Source organism: Lissotriton vulgaris, chromosome 6, assembly GCF_964263255.1.
Source record: "Lissotriton vulgaris chromosome 6, aLisVul1.2, whole genome shotgun sequence".
NCBI lineage: Eukaryota > Metazoa > Chordata > Amphibia > Caudata > Salamandridae > Lissotriton > Lissotriton vulgaris.
In genome coordinates this window covers 1,219,416,870-1,219,433,375 of record NC_141694.1, presented here as the reverse complement: position 1 = coordinate 1,219,433,375, position 16,506 = coordinate 1,219,416,870, and the positions used below count along the sequence as shown (strand labels likewise).

General features: G+C 45.8%; 1 protein-coding gene across 2 annotated transcripts in view; it reads right to left on the bottom strand.

The window, feature by feature from the left end:
• Nucleotides 1–16,506, bottom strand: part of SNX9 (sorting nexin 9) — a 798,250-nt gene that overhangs the window by 182,023 nt on the left and 599,721 nt on the right. For both annotated transcript variants that reach the window (XM_086927315.1, XM_086927314.1), the window contains one exon: nt 1,894–1,997. In XM_086927315.1, coding sequence (XP_086783441.1) covers nt 1,894–1,997 — 104 coding nt within the window. The remainder of the gene's footprint in view (nt 1–1,893; nt 1,998–16,506) is intronic.

Here is a 16,506-nt window from a genome sequence, read left to right as displayed (position 1 = left end):
AGTCGACCATACAGATAACTTCTACTATTAGTTGATACACCTCCTTGTACGAACAGAAAATACACCGTAAAAATGTAGTCTATTACATACATATTATAATGATATTCAACTATGAACCCTTTTCCTTCTCCCCAGACCAACTTCAAACAAAATGTGACATAGTTTTCAATCAAGATCTCTTGTGACGCATCATCTGTATTCTCCTTGTGGGATGGGATCAAAACCCTTGTGCTAAACCTCTGAGTCCAGAAGGCTAATGATAGCTGGGTTTGCTTCTTTAATAGGCCAGGCCAGGAACTCTCAATTCTGTACAGCACAACAAACAGCATCCCCATAACGATAAACATTCTCAGAGGTTCAAAATATACAGATTTAGTTTTTATGTGGGAATAATGAGCCGTGGGGACAGTGTCAAAGCTCCACCCCCCTGCACACAAAATAAACTTCTTTCCCCTTTGTGTGAAGGGCCACCTTCTCCCACTTACCCCTCCCCCGGAGGGGTTTCTACTTATAAGTCGGTCCCTATTTCTGGGCTATGTTGAGCAGAAAACTAAATTCCAGTAGGAAATGCCTTAAACCCGCAAAGTCTGCAGTAACGTACAACAGAGTATCCTTAATTGTATCAGTTTTTACTTTGGGGAATGTTCCCTCTTTTCTTCTTGCAAGCATGATACTCACTCCCTAACTTGTTGGCTTTCTCCCATTTAAAGACCTCTTGCGATTACATTGCTGGGGAGCTCAGAGAAGGATGTAGTCTGTCGAGGTATGGCTCACTTGAAAGAAGCCTTAAACTGAAGGCTAACTCGACTCCGCGGTTAAACATCCCAAAACGCATAAGGAAATTGGTCCCTAAAATGCACCAAGAGAAGGAGAAGTGCTACCTTTCTCAGTGCCCAGAATCGTGTAATGGCTGACAGAAATCCCTGTGCCCAAGAGAGGAATGAACCTTTTATTCTTAAAGGAACTTTAGCTCCTAGGATGGTGAACACCCCCTCCCTGAGTCTTTAGAACTGGATTTGGGGAAACTGATGTCAGGTAGCAGGGGAAATGGCCATAAAATGTATTGTTTTCAGCCCTTTTGGGATGCATTTGACCAATGATGGTGACCGCCACTCAGGAGACCAGCCCTTAGATCGGTGCCTCACTTTCCCACGGACTAAAGAAGTGCTAGGTACCACACCTGGTTTAATAGACCCTGTAACCACCTCATGACGTTTTCTTAAACATTAAATATAACAGTCTCAAAGTATCGACCTCGCCTTCTCTGTATGCAGACCAAGTGGTCCTTAGAAATCTGATACAAGTGGTAGCACAGAATGGAGACATGCACTGGTGAGTGTTGCCTATACAAAACAAACAAAAGTAATGCAGGCCCTCTGCTGCAAACTGCGTATGGCAATTTGCAGTTTTAAACGTAGAGCGACATAGAATAGCGGAGTTTAAGAGAGCAAAGATCCAGAATGATTGTCAGAATAAAAGGAACAAGCAAGGGACCGCACCTGAAAAAGAATTGTAGTTGTGTGTGTATACAACCACAGGCACATTACTACCTGTGAAATGCTCTTCATTAAGAGTTTTAAGAAGCAGTTTCCCGCACCCACTTTATGTAGGAAGGTACTCTCTGATTCAGAATTGGTTTGAACCAGGTTGTAGGAGTGGCAATTTTGATTATAACAATGCTATTCTCTTATGTGGCATGTATTTTCTACTACATGACTCTCTAGTCAATTACTTTGCAACCAGTTGAGAAATTGCTTCTTATTGCTTATTAAGAAAGCCACGAGAAAACCTATATTATTCTCCCAACAATAGGCAAGTGATGAAAGCATGAGCCCGTAATATGGTTTAAACACGTCAGTGTAAAAATAGGCAAAGAATGTAAATGCAACCTACGTCCTGTACACCTCTTCCAGTGTTCTTGTCCCACAGTGAGCAGCTCTTTTACACCGTCATCCATCGCTTTGGTAAACTTGCTTACTGCCTCACATTTCTGTTCACTGTGGAATTAAAGCAATTCTGTTAATGGAAATATATTATCAATGAGGAAGAGCACCCAAGTTGGAATAAAACATGAAAATTATTTGTCAAGAATAATGGAGTCAATTTTTTCATGAGTTGCCGAAAGCAAAATGTGCGAGGTCTCGAAGTGCACACATTTTAAAAGTATAGGTGCATCAGCAGTTACACAAGCATGAGTGTACATTTTCCATAGTTAACTACAATTGAATGATCATGTTGTTAGCGATATTTAGGACTACGTGTTTGCGTCAAACAATATTTCAATTCTATTCTAGAACGATTCTGGACAAACCCCACCTACGAACTCCTCTGTTATGTTTAATCTAGCCGGTTATACGAAAACATCTTTTTAAAAACTAGCAAATAGCAAATTAGTCCGTTTCTGTGGAAGGAATTTTTTAACTTGAAGAATCCTGACATCTGTATTTTTTTTAATTCGAAACCTTTTACTGAGGTTCACAAGAAATAAAGAGCAAAGAAGCAAACCATGGGTCATCATAGTTTGTGGGTCATAACAGATAAGAAAAAGCAAAAACTAGTTTCAAGAGTCGATTATACATGAAATACTATGGTTGTTAGTCTCGACAGTAATTGTTACAGCTGATACAATATGTTTTTGATTTACCATTAGGTAAATCTCAATGACCCAAGCAGGGCTAAGGAGTCTGAAAGAGAGATGCCGGGAAGGGGAAACAGCCTTAACAACGAAGATTGAAAAACGACTGACCTGAACAACGAATCCTAAACAACGACCAATCTGTTAACCACGACATCCTTAAATACGATTTACACGAACAACGACTCTCATAAACAACGAAAAAAACGACCTTGCGACTGGGCAATAGATGGCGCTATTGTAATTACAATGAAAAAGCGTATATCTATAGCTCCCAAAATACAATACTTGCGGCTAGAAATTATAGTAAAGACTTTAGGAAAAAATAGGTTCTGCCTCACCGATGGGTTTGCCCTCTGCTCCTCCCTAAAGAAGAAAGGTAGGTCTTCAAAGAAGGCAACTTCCAACCCCAGGAAGCTTATTGAGGCGGCTAAAAAAAAAATGATTTCACCTGGTTTCCGCTGCACTGCTGGCCACGGTACAGATGGACGGGCGGAATTTAAAGAGGAAAATGGAAGGAGAGGAGTCTTGAATGTAAATTTAAAATGTGCCACACACTTTTAACCTTTGTTTATTGATAGTATAAACCAGGGGCATCTGCATAAATAAACGCCAAAGGGCGGCCTGTGGGATGTGCAGAAAGGCAGCTCCACGTTGTTGCGCCTTGCTTTTATGTTAACTTAGTCCTTAAAGTCATCGTTGGATAATATGTTTCTTTTATTTACTTGACTTACTCCAACGATCTTATATGTTCGCCTTGATTATATTGTGCCAAATGCGTGAGGTTTGATCCAGCGAGCGATATGAGGTTTCACCCTTATACAAGGTGGCGCAATAAGTGGTTCTCCTTCAAATAACATATCGATCTGGCTCAATTTGCCATATTTAGGCCGCTTGAGCTCTGCACCAAATTTCTGACACTAATTGTGTTTTAATATATGGTGTTATTGGTGTTTTGTTTAGCGCCGAGGGCTGCCTGCGTGGTGTATTGTTGCTGAGACAGGAATGAGGCCTGCTCGGTTTTGAGAATGTTTAACGTTACAAATGACTCAGGAATTACTGTTTTAGGGAGACAGGGGATATTTAAACATCGGTCAGTAACGCGGCCCAGAGGGCGCTGCTGCCTCAATTGATTATTATCTGCAAAAAATGATTTCACCAGGTTTCCGCTGCACTGCGGGCCACGGTACAGATGGTCTCCGGATTCAGATCAGAGAGAATTTGATTACATATATGTCATTGGATACTACAGTCATAATGTGTGTATTATACGTGCTGCTGCAAATAAAGATCATCTAAACATGGTAATAGGGAAGCTGCAAGAAAACATGGACGGCGGAATTTAAAGAGGAAAATGGAAGGAGAGGAGTTTCGAATGTAAATTTAAAATGTGCCACACACTTTTAACCTTTGTTTATTGATAGTATAAAAACAGTTGTTTTTTCATGTTTCAAAGATGCATATTTTAAAGAAAAAAGTGTTGTTATTGGGTAATGAGGAAATAGAACATTTTTCGTGGTTCAGGAACTTGTTGTTAACAATGTAGTGGTTTGGAATTGCTCGTGGTTTAGCCTTCGTTGTTAAGGAATTCGTTGTTTAGTAAGTAGTTGTATAATCATACATCCGCCGGGAAGGGAAGATAGAGGAGTAGGGAGAAAGTAGAAAAAGAGAGAAGCTTTGGCAGCCATGCTCACAAGCCTGACTATTGTCACTGAGGTATGTCACAAGCTTACCTAGACCGACCTTGCCACTGTCCACTTCACCATCGCATGATCATCACGCACCACCACGAAACCTCCCAGCTCCTCCCACCACAGCTGGAACAAAATGACAGAAATCCAAAGGATAGATGCCCTAAACACCACCCATCCTGACTCCGCAATCTACCTGGAACAGGCCGTCGAGAACTTCTCCGTTTGGATTACCAACTGCGCCAACAGAGTTACCCCTATCAGGCCCAAAAAGATCAAGAGATCCCCCAAACAATGCAGCTTGTATACACCTGAACTCAGCACCATAAAACATGATTGCAAATGCCTAAAAAGACAATTACGCATAAGCAAAGATCCCACAGAACTAGCCACCTTCAAGTCAGCCCTTAACAAATATCATCAATGCCTGAAAGACATGAAAAGATGCAACCTGAAGGACTGCATCGAAGCCAGCTCCAACCATAGCAAGGAACTTTTCAACATCGTCAGAGAATTCTCCTGCCCTTTAGCCACTGGGAACACCATCCCCCCTTCCCAGGAACTCTGAAAGACCCTGGCTGACTACTTCCACAATACGATACCCACCATCTACAGCAACTTCGAACCACAACCCACCAACCTCTACAGACTCCTCATGCCAACTGACAACACCAACCATCCACTCACCGCAAGGACACCGCTTCCCACACAGAACACCATAGTCATCATGAACTCCATCCACTCTGTAGCACCCACAGACCTTTGCCCTTACCAGTTCTTCAACCTCTGGAGCAAGGAAATCAGCTGAAAACTCACCTCCATTCTCAACAAATCCATCACCACCACCACCACCTTTCCTGATCAATGGAAAATGCAGAGGTCAGACCCCTCCTCAAGAAATCCTCTGCCGATCCCAGCAAACTTAAGAACTACTGTCCCATCCCTCTCCTCTGCTAAATTCCTTGGGAAGGCCATCAACCACCAGCTCACCCAACACCTGGAGAGCAACAATCGGCTGGACACCTCCCAAACGGGCTTCCATGCCAACCACAGTTCCCGAGACCGCCCTGATCACTGCCACCGATGACATCAGGTCCCTCCTCAACCACGGGGAGACAGCAGCCCTGATCCTCCTCGACTTCTCCGCAGCATTCAACACCATATCCCACCACACCCTCATCACAAGACTCTGCCACATAGGGATCCAGGTAGACGCCCTCAAATGGATTGCATACTTCCTCACAGGACGAACACAAAAAGATCCATCTACCACCCTTCTCTTCGGAACCCAAGAGCATCATCTGCTGTATCCCTCAAGGCTCAGCCCCAACATCATTTCCTACGCAGACACCCAGCTGATCCTCTTGCTCTCAGAAGGATCCTCCACCACCAGGACCAACTTTCCCAACTGCATGATGAGCGTTGGCGACTGGATGAAGACCAACTGGCTGAAGCTAAACATGGAGAAAACTGAACTCAGACCCACACCGACAGACCACGCCCGCAACCTCAGCATCATCCTGGACAGCAAAATCACCATGAAATGCCAGATCAAGACAGTCTCCTCTGCCTGCTTCCACGACCTCCGCATACTCCAAAAGATCTTAAGATGGCTCCCCGTCTACATCAGGAAAGTCGTCACTAAAATCCTAGTCACCAGCTTGATGGACTATGGTAAAGCGCTGTACGCAGGATTCACCACTCAACTCCTGAAGAGACTCCAGATTATACAGAACCCCCCTACCACACTCATCTTCGACCTCCCCAAACTGACCCACATCACCCTCCACCTCAGGAACCTCCACTGACTCCCCATCCAGGAGAGATGCCAATTCAAGATGTTGACACACGCCTACAAAGCCCTCCATGACCAGGAATCTGCATACATCAACCATCGCCTGAACTTCTACCTACCTTTTAGACACTTGCGCTCTGCCTCCCTCGCTCATAGTCTCCACATCTGCAGAAGCAACAGTGGAGGATGCTCCTTCTCCTACCTCACCATAAAGACATTAAATGACCTCCCCCTGCACCTCCAAACATCATCCTCTCTCTGTGAATTCAGAAAAAGACTCAATAACTGGCTCTTCGACTGATTCCAGTAGAACCCAGCACCTGGATACCCTCATGGCTCATGGGTGATTAGCCATGCTCTACAAAACAGAGTTGATTGATTGATTGATTGTACCCTGTGAAGGCTAATGTGAGCTGAATAAAATTGTTGTAGTTAAGATGGACTACGGGGTTCTCGGTGTATTAGTGAAATATAGATTTTATGGGGGGCATCACTTTTTATAAGCAGAGGTTAAGTGAAAATCAAAGTGGTCTTGGCGTGTTAAGTTCTAATGACTTAGTGAAGACTATGCTGTCTGTGTTTCTCATAAGGCAAACCCAGATCCACCATGTGTGAAAAGATATGTTTTTAATAGCCTTTCCATTCACACAGAATATATTTGATACCAATGGCTAACAGGAGGCTAGGGAGAAAGAGCTCTAAGAATTTAAAATTTGGAATGGAATTAAGACTCCCAAAAACTAGAAGTATACTGATAAAGAGTAGGGTTATGTTTAATTGGAATATCTTATGAATGGTCAGTTCCATGCCTTTTCCAAACAGATGCTTAAATCTGCAGTTAAAAACACATGTTCAGCATTCCCAGCTCCTTCTATACACTTCCACCACTTCTCATTATTGAGTAAAACTACCTATAAAAGTTTACTGAGGGTCAGAAAGGAATTGTGTGTATAATCCAAATTTACACTGGGATATAGAAGGAACTAGCTCAGCTGCAGTAGATTTCCATATTTGTATCCATGATTCCTGAGAGAAATGTTTTTTGTTTAGTTTTGTTCCAATTTAATTATATTTTGTTTCAACTTTAGTAATAATTTTGGATTAATATTTGTGATTACTTTATTAATTTTGGCTGCCACATGACCTTTAGCAAATAGTGTATGTAGTAGATTTAAACGATCTGGTAAATTTAATGTATTCCACTTAAAGTTTGAGAAATTTATAAAAATCAAAATCGGGTAAACCACATATCTATTGCAGAATAGCAAAATACCGTTTTTTGTGGTGCCTCATATGGTTCCCTTTTCCACCCTGTCCCCAAAGAAGCCTTTTGCCATCTACTTCAATGGTTGGATTAATCCATTGAGACATCATACTGATTTTTATTATTTTGTTTTATGACAAGATATTTTAGCACTGAGACGATATGCCTTATTGTAGTATATGTATTGGGTAATTTGAAGCTTTGCATCATGAAGGTAGCCATCGGGGTGAGGGGTTTTAAAGGTAATTTTGAGCCCAAGGGATTAGGTCAGATTTTTCACATCAAAATTACTGTATACCTTGTCTTGGCAGAAATAAGATTTGGCACTTGCAAAAGTCTGATACACTTCCATTTCCTCCACTCACTACTGTGTGGCTTCTGAATCTCTAGAGAGAGATCCTTGTTTTTTTTGCTTTTCCCACATAAAATTAGTCTGTCAATCATTTGAAGAAACTAATCAAAAGATGTAAAGGGAACATGCTAGTAATAAAGCAGATCTGTGGACAGACCATCATTAAACGGACTCCAAACATTCCAACCAAGGTCATGAATTTAGTAGTCCATGAATCTGTTGGTGATTTAATTGTTGTATAAAGTGTTTTTCATTATGGTTCTTGGAGCCTTCTAAATTACTACTGAACCAATTAACAAAATATTTATATTTTGTTTATTTATTTGTTTATTGAGTTTTACAAACAAAAACATTTGGATAATCGATACCAATTACAGCAAAAGGAAGGAATCAATAAAAATCAGTCACTGTGTGCATATATAAAATTCCAGGAACATTCCTGCTATTAGTGCCCAGGTTCACAGGGCTTTACAGGGGAGGGGGGCGAGCATCACAAGGAGTCATTAACAATCATTGTTGGAAGATCATGATGACAATGCGGGGGAACAATGTATGGAAAAAGAATCCGAGATAGGGTCCCAGAAGCAGCTTCCAGAAGCAGCTTACAGAAGCAATACATCAAGATGGCCCATGATAACGAATTCCTAAAGGGGAAAACAAATATTACCCTGCAACTGCCCCCTGAAAAATTACCGCAGTGAGAAAGGGAAAAGTTCCACTAAAACCTAGTTTATTCCTTACCCGTTAGATAATCTTGATATAGGTGTCTAATGCCTTTGCGTATATGTTTGGAGAAGCCAAGCAGAGCCAGCAATGGGTCAGGATTCAGAGACTATACAGTAATGTCACTAAGCTTCCGGAAAATGGCAGTCCAATAGTTGGCTACGTCAGGACACAGCCAGGCCATGTGGATAAATATTGCAGGATCCATACCACACATTTCACATCTCGCAGTGTCCCGGAGGCCGTATTTGTGTAAGCGGAATGGGGTGTAATAGACTCTGTTGACAAATTTGTAATGTATAAGACAGGATCGCCCGTTCAGAGAGACATGCTGTATAGCCTTGCAGCAATGTCATGTATTGTTGTCTAATGCAATAAAGGGGCTGGATTAGACGCCGATGGAGCTGGTCGCTTGAGCGCCGAGCTCCATGATGATCCTGCATTGATCCTGTACTACGGACGCCCTTCAGACCCTCGAGAGTAATAGAAATCGGGGCAGAGTGGCGTGCCTATACCGGTGCTGCTGATACCAGCGACGATCGTGAGGTGGTGTGAGGCTTTGGGATGTTTTCCTGGGTGCGGACCTTGCTACGTGGTAGCAGTATAAAATAGCAGCAGTGCAGAGCTGTGGTGCCCAGATCCCCTAGCTGGGGAGCAGTGGCGATAACTGCTACCGGCAGATGATCATCGGCGCTGTGGTACATCACAGAGGACGGGAAGAATGACAGAGTCTGGCTGGGCTGCATCGGAACGAGGCCGGTGGGGTGCTACGGGAGGATTGGCGAGGGCTGCCCGGACCTGGTGTAGGCGACGTCTTTGCAGAGAGAGTGCCTGGCGGATCGGGGCTTCCGCATCGGTCTACTGCCCATTGGACCCAGCACAAAGGAGCAGGCCGGAGCTGTGGGGTCGGACTCTTTCCTGCTAGTCTCGTGAGTGGGGTGCTGGCTGCACTGCGGCCTTGGGCTGCGGAGGAGGGAGGTTGCGAGGCCAGGGGGCGCCAGTGCCTTGCGAGCTGGGACGGCGGGAGTGGAGGGTGTGCCAGAGGAGTGGGGCCCTGCTGAGAACGGAGGCCGATCGCCAAATATTGCTGAGAGGGCCCTGAATCTACACAGCTGAGGGCGGGGTGCCCACAGCGTCGGAGAGTAGGGGAAAGGAACGTGCAGTACCTCCAGAGAAACTTCTCCTTGACACTGTGAGGCATATTACAAGACAAGTATGGTGAAGCTGAGGGGAAGGCCGGGAGGAGCGACCCAGCAGCCGGAGGAAAAGCAAGAACTGCAGGTGGAATCAGATGGAGCAGAGGAGACCCAGGATCCTCAATTGCAACGACAATTTGACCGTATCCTCACAGCTATTGCAGATTCCCACGCCGCTCTGCAGCAGGACATCGCGCAGGTAGTGACAGGGCTGGGACTGTTGAAGGCGGACCACGCTAAACTGGCCGACAGAGTGAAACAAGCGGAGACGACTATCCAAGTATAGCGCCGGCCCAAAAAGTGTTGGAAGCAAGAGTGGTAGACGCAATTGACCGCATACAAGCACTGGAGAAGCGGGCTGAGGATGCAGAAAGCCGCAATAGACGCAATAAAATTTGTGTGGTGGGCCTGCCTGAAAAAGTGCAACGGTCGGATATGGTACATTACCTCGAACAGTGGCTAAGGACAGTAGTTGGGCCGGAGGGTCTGTCCACCTTCTTTACGTTGGAGCGTGCACACAGGGTGCCTGCCAAGCCGCCGCAGCTGGGTCGTCCTCCGCGTCCAGTGGTGGCTGGGCTACTACATTACAAGGACAGAGACTTGCTGTTACAAAGAGCGCAAACGGATGGGCCATTCCAGGTTGATAATGGGAAGGTGACCATATTTCCAGATTACACGCTGGAAATTCAGCACCGACGCACCTCATTCCTGGCTGTGAAAAGAGAGCTGAGGTCAGAAGGCATCCAGTACTCACTGCTATTCTCTGCGAAACTGAATAATGCTGGACGGTGGCACTCACTTCCATGACACCCCGGAAGATGCATGGGCATGGCTGGAAACATACAGAGCTGGCATGGATCGAACAGAGCAGTGGTTGCAAGAGTTGGTAGGTAGACTTCCCCAGCGTCAGTCGCGACGCTTACAACGCAGGCGACAAACTGTGCGGGGACCATCGCAGACCCAGACGAGTTGGAGAGACAAAATGCGCTGGAGCTGTATTGGCGCGAGCTAGCAGTCAGGATCTACAATCTCCAGGGAACACGGATGCAGAAAAGGACAAGGCACAGTCAGAAACGGAGATGTCGGAAGTCGGAAGTGTCCGGATGCCGCAGGACACCCCGAACACAGCCGATGGACTCATTGATGAGTGATGATTTGTGTGGTGGAGTACTTGGGGATGGGGGGCGGCTGAAGGAATTCTGCGGTCCAAGTAAGACGCTGTGGTAGTACGATTGTGAAATGTGATAGATGAAGAAGTTATTCTGGAGGGAGGCTCGGGAACACGGTAAAGTCTTAATTTACCATGCTTTGCTGATGGACACACGGGCGGACGAAGTGGCTGAGTTTTCTTGGGGATCGAAGCAGGGTGACTGTTTGCGCAAGAGTGGTCGCCGTTGGCGCTAAGCCCCTCCTGTTGCCCTTAAGGCATGCCTGCAGTGGCTACTGCTGGGCTTAGATATGAGTGGAGTGTTGGACTGGTTTGGATGGGGACTAACAATGTTGTTTTAGGACCTGTTCTTGGGAAGGTGGGGGATGTGGATGTTGGGGGATGGGTCGGGATTTGGGAATTACCGGTGTGTTCTTTGTGGCAAATGGGAGGAAGAAATGGTTATATGGCTGTGATGGGGACTGTACCTGAGTTGAGATGTATTACCTGGAATGTGAGGGGGCTACACACGATGACGAGACGCCACAGGGTACATGCATATTTGGTTAGGAGGGGAGTGCACGTACCCTTACTCCAGGAAACACACCTTACCAAATCGGAGGGCCTAGCGCTGTAACGTAGATGGAGGGGACAAGTATTTAGTACGTCATATTCAGCATTTGCGAGAGGGATATTGGTTTGGATTAGGGCGGGGATCCCCTTTCAGGTGCTTAAACAGACAATAGATGGAGAGGGTAGATTTGTTGCAGTGGAGAGGCGACTATATGGCAGGGGGGTGACCATCTGTAGCATTTATGCCCCTAATGTGGATCAGGCCCTTTTTTTTATCGAATGTCTGTTACTTTAGCACAATTTTTAGCGGGCCCGATCATAATAGGAGGGGATTTTAATTCCATACCCAACACAACTATGGACAGGTCACATCCCCCTTTACCGGATTCCCCTGTTCACTGTCTATCCAAACATAGGCTGGAGTGGCAGACTAGGTGGCATTTGACTTCGGCAGTAGCAAGAATTAGAGTAGGGCAGATGATTTCTCCCCAGTGTGTGGTGGCCCGTGGGACGAGGCAGGGTTGCCCGCTCTCCCCTCTGCTTTTTGCACTGGCCGTGGAACCGTTGGCAGCGCTAGCTCGGCTGGGTCAGTGGTATGAGGGCCTGACCTTCAGAGGAGAATAGCAATACATATCATTATACGCAGATGATTTGCTATTGTTTCTGGCTGATACAGTTGATGCATTGAAGGGGGCCTCGCGATTACTGTCAGAATTTGGAATGATCTCGGGACTCAAGGTCAACTGGAATAAAACCTGCTTGTTCCCAGTGCAACCGGGGAGGTAGCACCTAGGGTACCGATGGCTGTGAGGTGGGAACCCTCTTGCTTAGCGTACCTTGGAGTGCATATTTATCATGGAGCCGGTGACCTCTTGGAGGGGAATGTAGGGAGATGTATCCGCGCCCTTAAGGGGAACATGACCTTTTGGAGTACCCTTCTGCTTTCGGTGATGGGCAGGATAGCTTTACTGAAGATGGTGGTGCTGCCTAGACTGTTGTATTTTTTTAGAACACTGCCTATATGGGTGCTGTGCTCAGTGTTTACCAGCCGGAAATCTAGGATTGTGGGATTGATCTGGGGATCGGGGAGGCGCAGAGTGGCGCTTAAGACATTATTGAGACCTAAGGTGGAGCGAGGCTTGGCTGTCCCTGACCTAGAGTTATATTACATAGCAGCGCAGTTGCAGGTCCTTACGCAGGCGGTGGCCAAGAAATTTAGGGGCTCGGAGCAGGCAGGAGAAGGCGGGATCCTGAGACATGTCCTATCGTTCATAGTGTTGCAACAGAAGCTGGACCTGAGGGGGCTTTCCTTAGAGGAAAGGACCCTTTGGTTATGTTGGAATAGGAGCCAAAGAAGAGCTGGGGCACGACGCCCTTATGCACCTGAGATCCCGTTGGGGACGCTGACAGCATTGCCGCATGGAGGGGATTGGTCATCATTGTGGGAGTGGGAACAGGCATGAGTCCAAATGATTGTATGAGGATGGTACACTGTTGTCGCACCAGACATTGCGAGAGAGGTTTCATCTCCCTAGGGGAGACTTTCTGATGCATACGGCCCTGGTGCGAGCCGTCCAAAAGCACTGGGCGGGAGGATTGCTGGAACCGGAAACGACGCAAGCATGTCAGTACGTGGTGATGGCAGCCGGTACCTTCAAGGCAGTTACATGCCTGTATTCACGAATGTTAAATGAAAGCCTGCCACAGTTAGACGCACTACGTCTGAAATGGGAGGTGAGCATCGGGAGGCCCATACCAGAAGCCACATGGGGGCACATACGGCGCAGGGCGTGGAAGGGCACCAGGAATGCACGCTTCCAACTGGTGCACTTCTTTATAGTACATAGGGCGTACTTAACTCCACGTAAAATCATGGAGTATTTTAATGCTGAGGGTGTGATGTGTCCTAGGTGCAATACTGTGGGTGCTGACTTAGACCATATGCTATGGGGGTGCCAGAAGTTGGGGAGTTACTGGAGGGAAGTGGGAGACCTGCTAAACCTGGTCACCGAGCGTCAGGTGTCTTTTGAGATGGCTACATGCATATTGCACTGGTTCCCTCACAACTCCAGAACGAAGGTGACCAGCAAGTTTATAGATATGGGATTAGTACTAGCGAAAAGGGAAATAACGATGCGCTGGAAGGCGAGGGAGGGTCCCAGTAGTAAGCGATGGAGAGCGGAGTTGCTTAAGTGGGCTAGTGGGGAGGGTGATATCCGCCTGCGCCAAGCACGACGCCAACACAACGAGAAAGCATTGGACACAGCAAGGGCATGGGAAGGACTAGTTCAAACACTAAAAACCCAAATGGCGGAGGAAACTGGGGATTAGGGTACTGTGCTGAGTTGAAGTACTGGAACACCCATCACAGTAAGGAGTATCCTGACAGAAGATCCACACAAGCTCTATATATTGCATTGTTATCCATAATTTGAACACACTGGTGGGATGGGGTGGGGCTAGGGGGAGGGAGGGGAGCAATTAAGTTTAGATACGCAAGAGATAGCGGCCCACCAATATTGATTGCTATACATGTGCGCTGGTTAATACTCTGCCGTGGCTCTTCATGGCGCATGGGTGGCATAAGACATGTAGAATATCTGTTAATAATGTGGGCATATGTATAGAACTGTGAACGAGATTTGACAGGGGATGGGGTATCTGATTGTTGTGTTGATGGTACTTGATGGCTGTACAGAAAATCAATAAAATATGTTTAAAAATAAATGAACAATCGTTGTCTAATGCAATTTCTAGATTGGTTTGCCAGTAGAGCCATGCTTTAGTAAAGGTGATGTTTTCTATAGTCTTGGGCAGGGATGTAAATATTTGAGACAACCGTCTGAGGGGATTCTGCCCGCAGTAGGAGAAAGAAGGGGGCAACCTCCAGCGGTTCAGCCAGCTCATCTCCCAACATGTCACAGAGTGCATGTCTGACTCTATAGTAATGAAACGTCGTCAGAGGGGTGACGTCCCGCCCGTCCAAGACAATTTCTTCCCATCCCATCCCACTCCGTCCTCCAAGACGTTGCCAATTCGTGAAATATCAAGTGATGATAGTGCGCGCTGCGCCTCCTGTTCAGTGAGTACCGGCAACCAAAAACACAGTTCATTTGGAGCAAGTGGAGAGTATAAAATAGAAGATGCCTGCTGCTTCAGTATGTTGTACCATGCATGTGTAGTGGCATTTATGGAATCAAGTGTACCCGGGCGTCTATATGGGGCTCGGAACAGATATGTAGCCAAATGGGGAGGGCACCTCAACAACCTTCTCTATGGGCAGATGGGGAGGAGGGGTTTGTTGACGCAGCCAGTAAAAAGCAGGCAAGCATTGTGCCGCATGATAATAAAGTTCCATGTCCGGGGCACCAAGTCCACCTATAGAGTAAGTGAGCGTTAGAATATCCCCTCTGACCCGGGGTTGTTTACCGGCCCAGGCTAACTGAATCAGCAGGGACTTAATGCGCTTAAAGAAAGGAGCAGGGAGAATCATTGGTATGTTACAAAACAGGAACAAGAACCGTGGGAGGACCACCATTTTCAATAAAGAGATGCGGCCCATGAGGGATAGTAGCAAGCACACCCATCTGTTGACATTGTCTTCAAGCCTAGCCACCGCCCCGCCATAGTTCTCATTAAACACCTCTTCTGGGTTAGTGTGCACCTGGATACCCAAATATCGCACAGAGTCGGTAGTCCACTGAAGCGGGAATTCCACTTCGATAGGTTCCAATGCCGACGTGAGTGGGAAAATTGAGGATTTGGTCTAGTTAATCCAGAGACCAGAGAACTCGCCGTAACATGCCTCCTCCCTCAAAACCGGGGACAGGTTGGTCTCAGGGTCTCTGCTATATAGCAGAGTGTCGATAGCAGATATGATGGGATCCCCTCAAAAGATTAATTATGGCCAAGGAACAGAGGGGAAGAGAAAAAACATAACTGTGAAAAGATTGTTCCAACACTGGCCCTAGTCTTCAATAATGGTATACATCCTATTGTCAATCTAACCCAGGTGACAGATATACGTCATTCATATTTTATTATATAATTTTTTATTTTCAATATATTCATTATTTTATGTTCTTCATTATTCTTTCCATTTCTAAAAAACATTTCCAAAATACATGCCAAATACAAAAGATGATAAATATATACAAAAAAATATAATACAAAATACTTCAAAAGGGTACCACCTGATCACATACACACAGTCTCAAAATACTACCACATTCACACCCACACTACATTCAAGCCAAACCATCTAGGGACAAAGGAAGAACTGAGTCTTAGTTGGTAGAATCTTCACGCCAACTTGAAGGTCTCAAAAACCAGCATGAGACCCCGCACCAGGTCGACGCGCGTTTCGGCCGCTCAAGGCCACCTTCCTCAGGACCTCTTTCGTGTAATCTAATCCAAGATGTCAGGGGACAGTTAAAAACTATCAGGTGTTCTTAATCCGTGAATCAAGTTTTCATGAAAAACCAACAACTTATTTGATTCGTCGTGAGAAATCGTTTTTAAAAACACCCAATCCAAAGGCAGCGAGGGACCCAATCTTAGTGTTAATTAGATTCTTTCTATAAGTATATATCCGATCTGCCCCACGGCAATACAGCTTTTGCCCAACAGCAGCTTTTTAGTATTTTTATTCCATATTCTAGATAATGCTCCAAATCTAGCTAAGTAGCGTCAAAAATCGTCCGCTTCGCCCGTCGAGAATCAAAAGGTTGTCCGTAGTGCAAGTAACAGCTCTCCTCTGCCTCATATTAGCTTGGCAGGGACGAAAGTCGGCTGATACGGTCGTCAGGAATTAAAGAATCGTCCGTTGTTCAGATAACTGCTTTCCTCTGCCTTGTATCATCGTTGCAACGATGATACAAGGCAGAGGCGAAGCCGACGATTTTTGACGCTACTTAGTTAGATCTTCTCGGCATCCAAAAATATTGAAGCAGCCTTGACTTTCGGATTAGTATGTTGGATGGCTCCAAATACTGTGTGTTAGTTATGGGTCACGGTACGTCCCGGTACAAAACTTGCATGTTTGGGACTGACCAATGTCAGCACCAATGGGGCTAAGCAGTTGGCAAGTACTTTGACGAATAGTTTGGTGTTAACATTTAACAAAGAAAG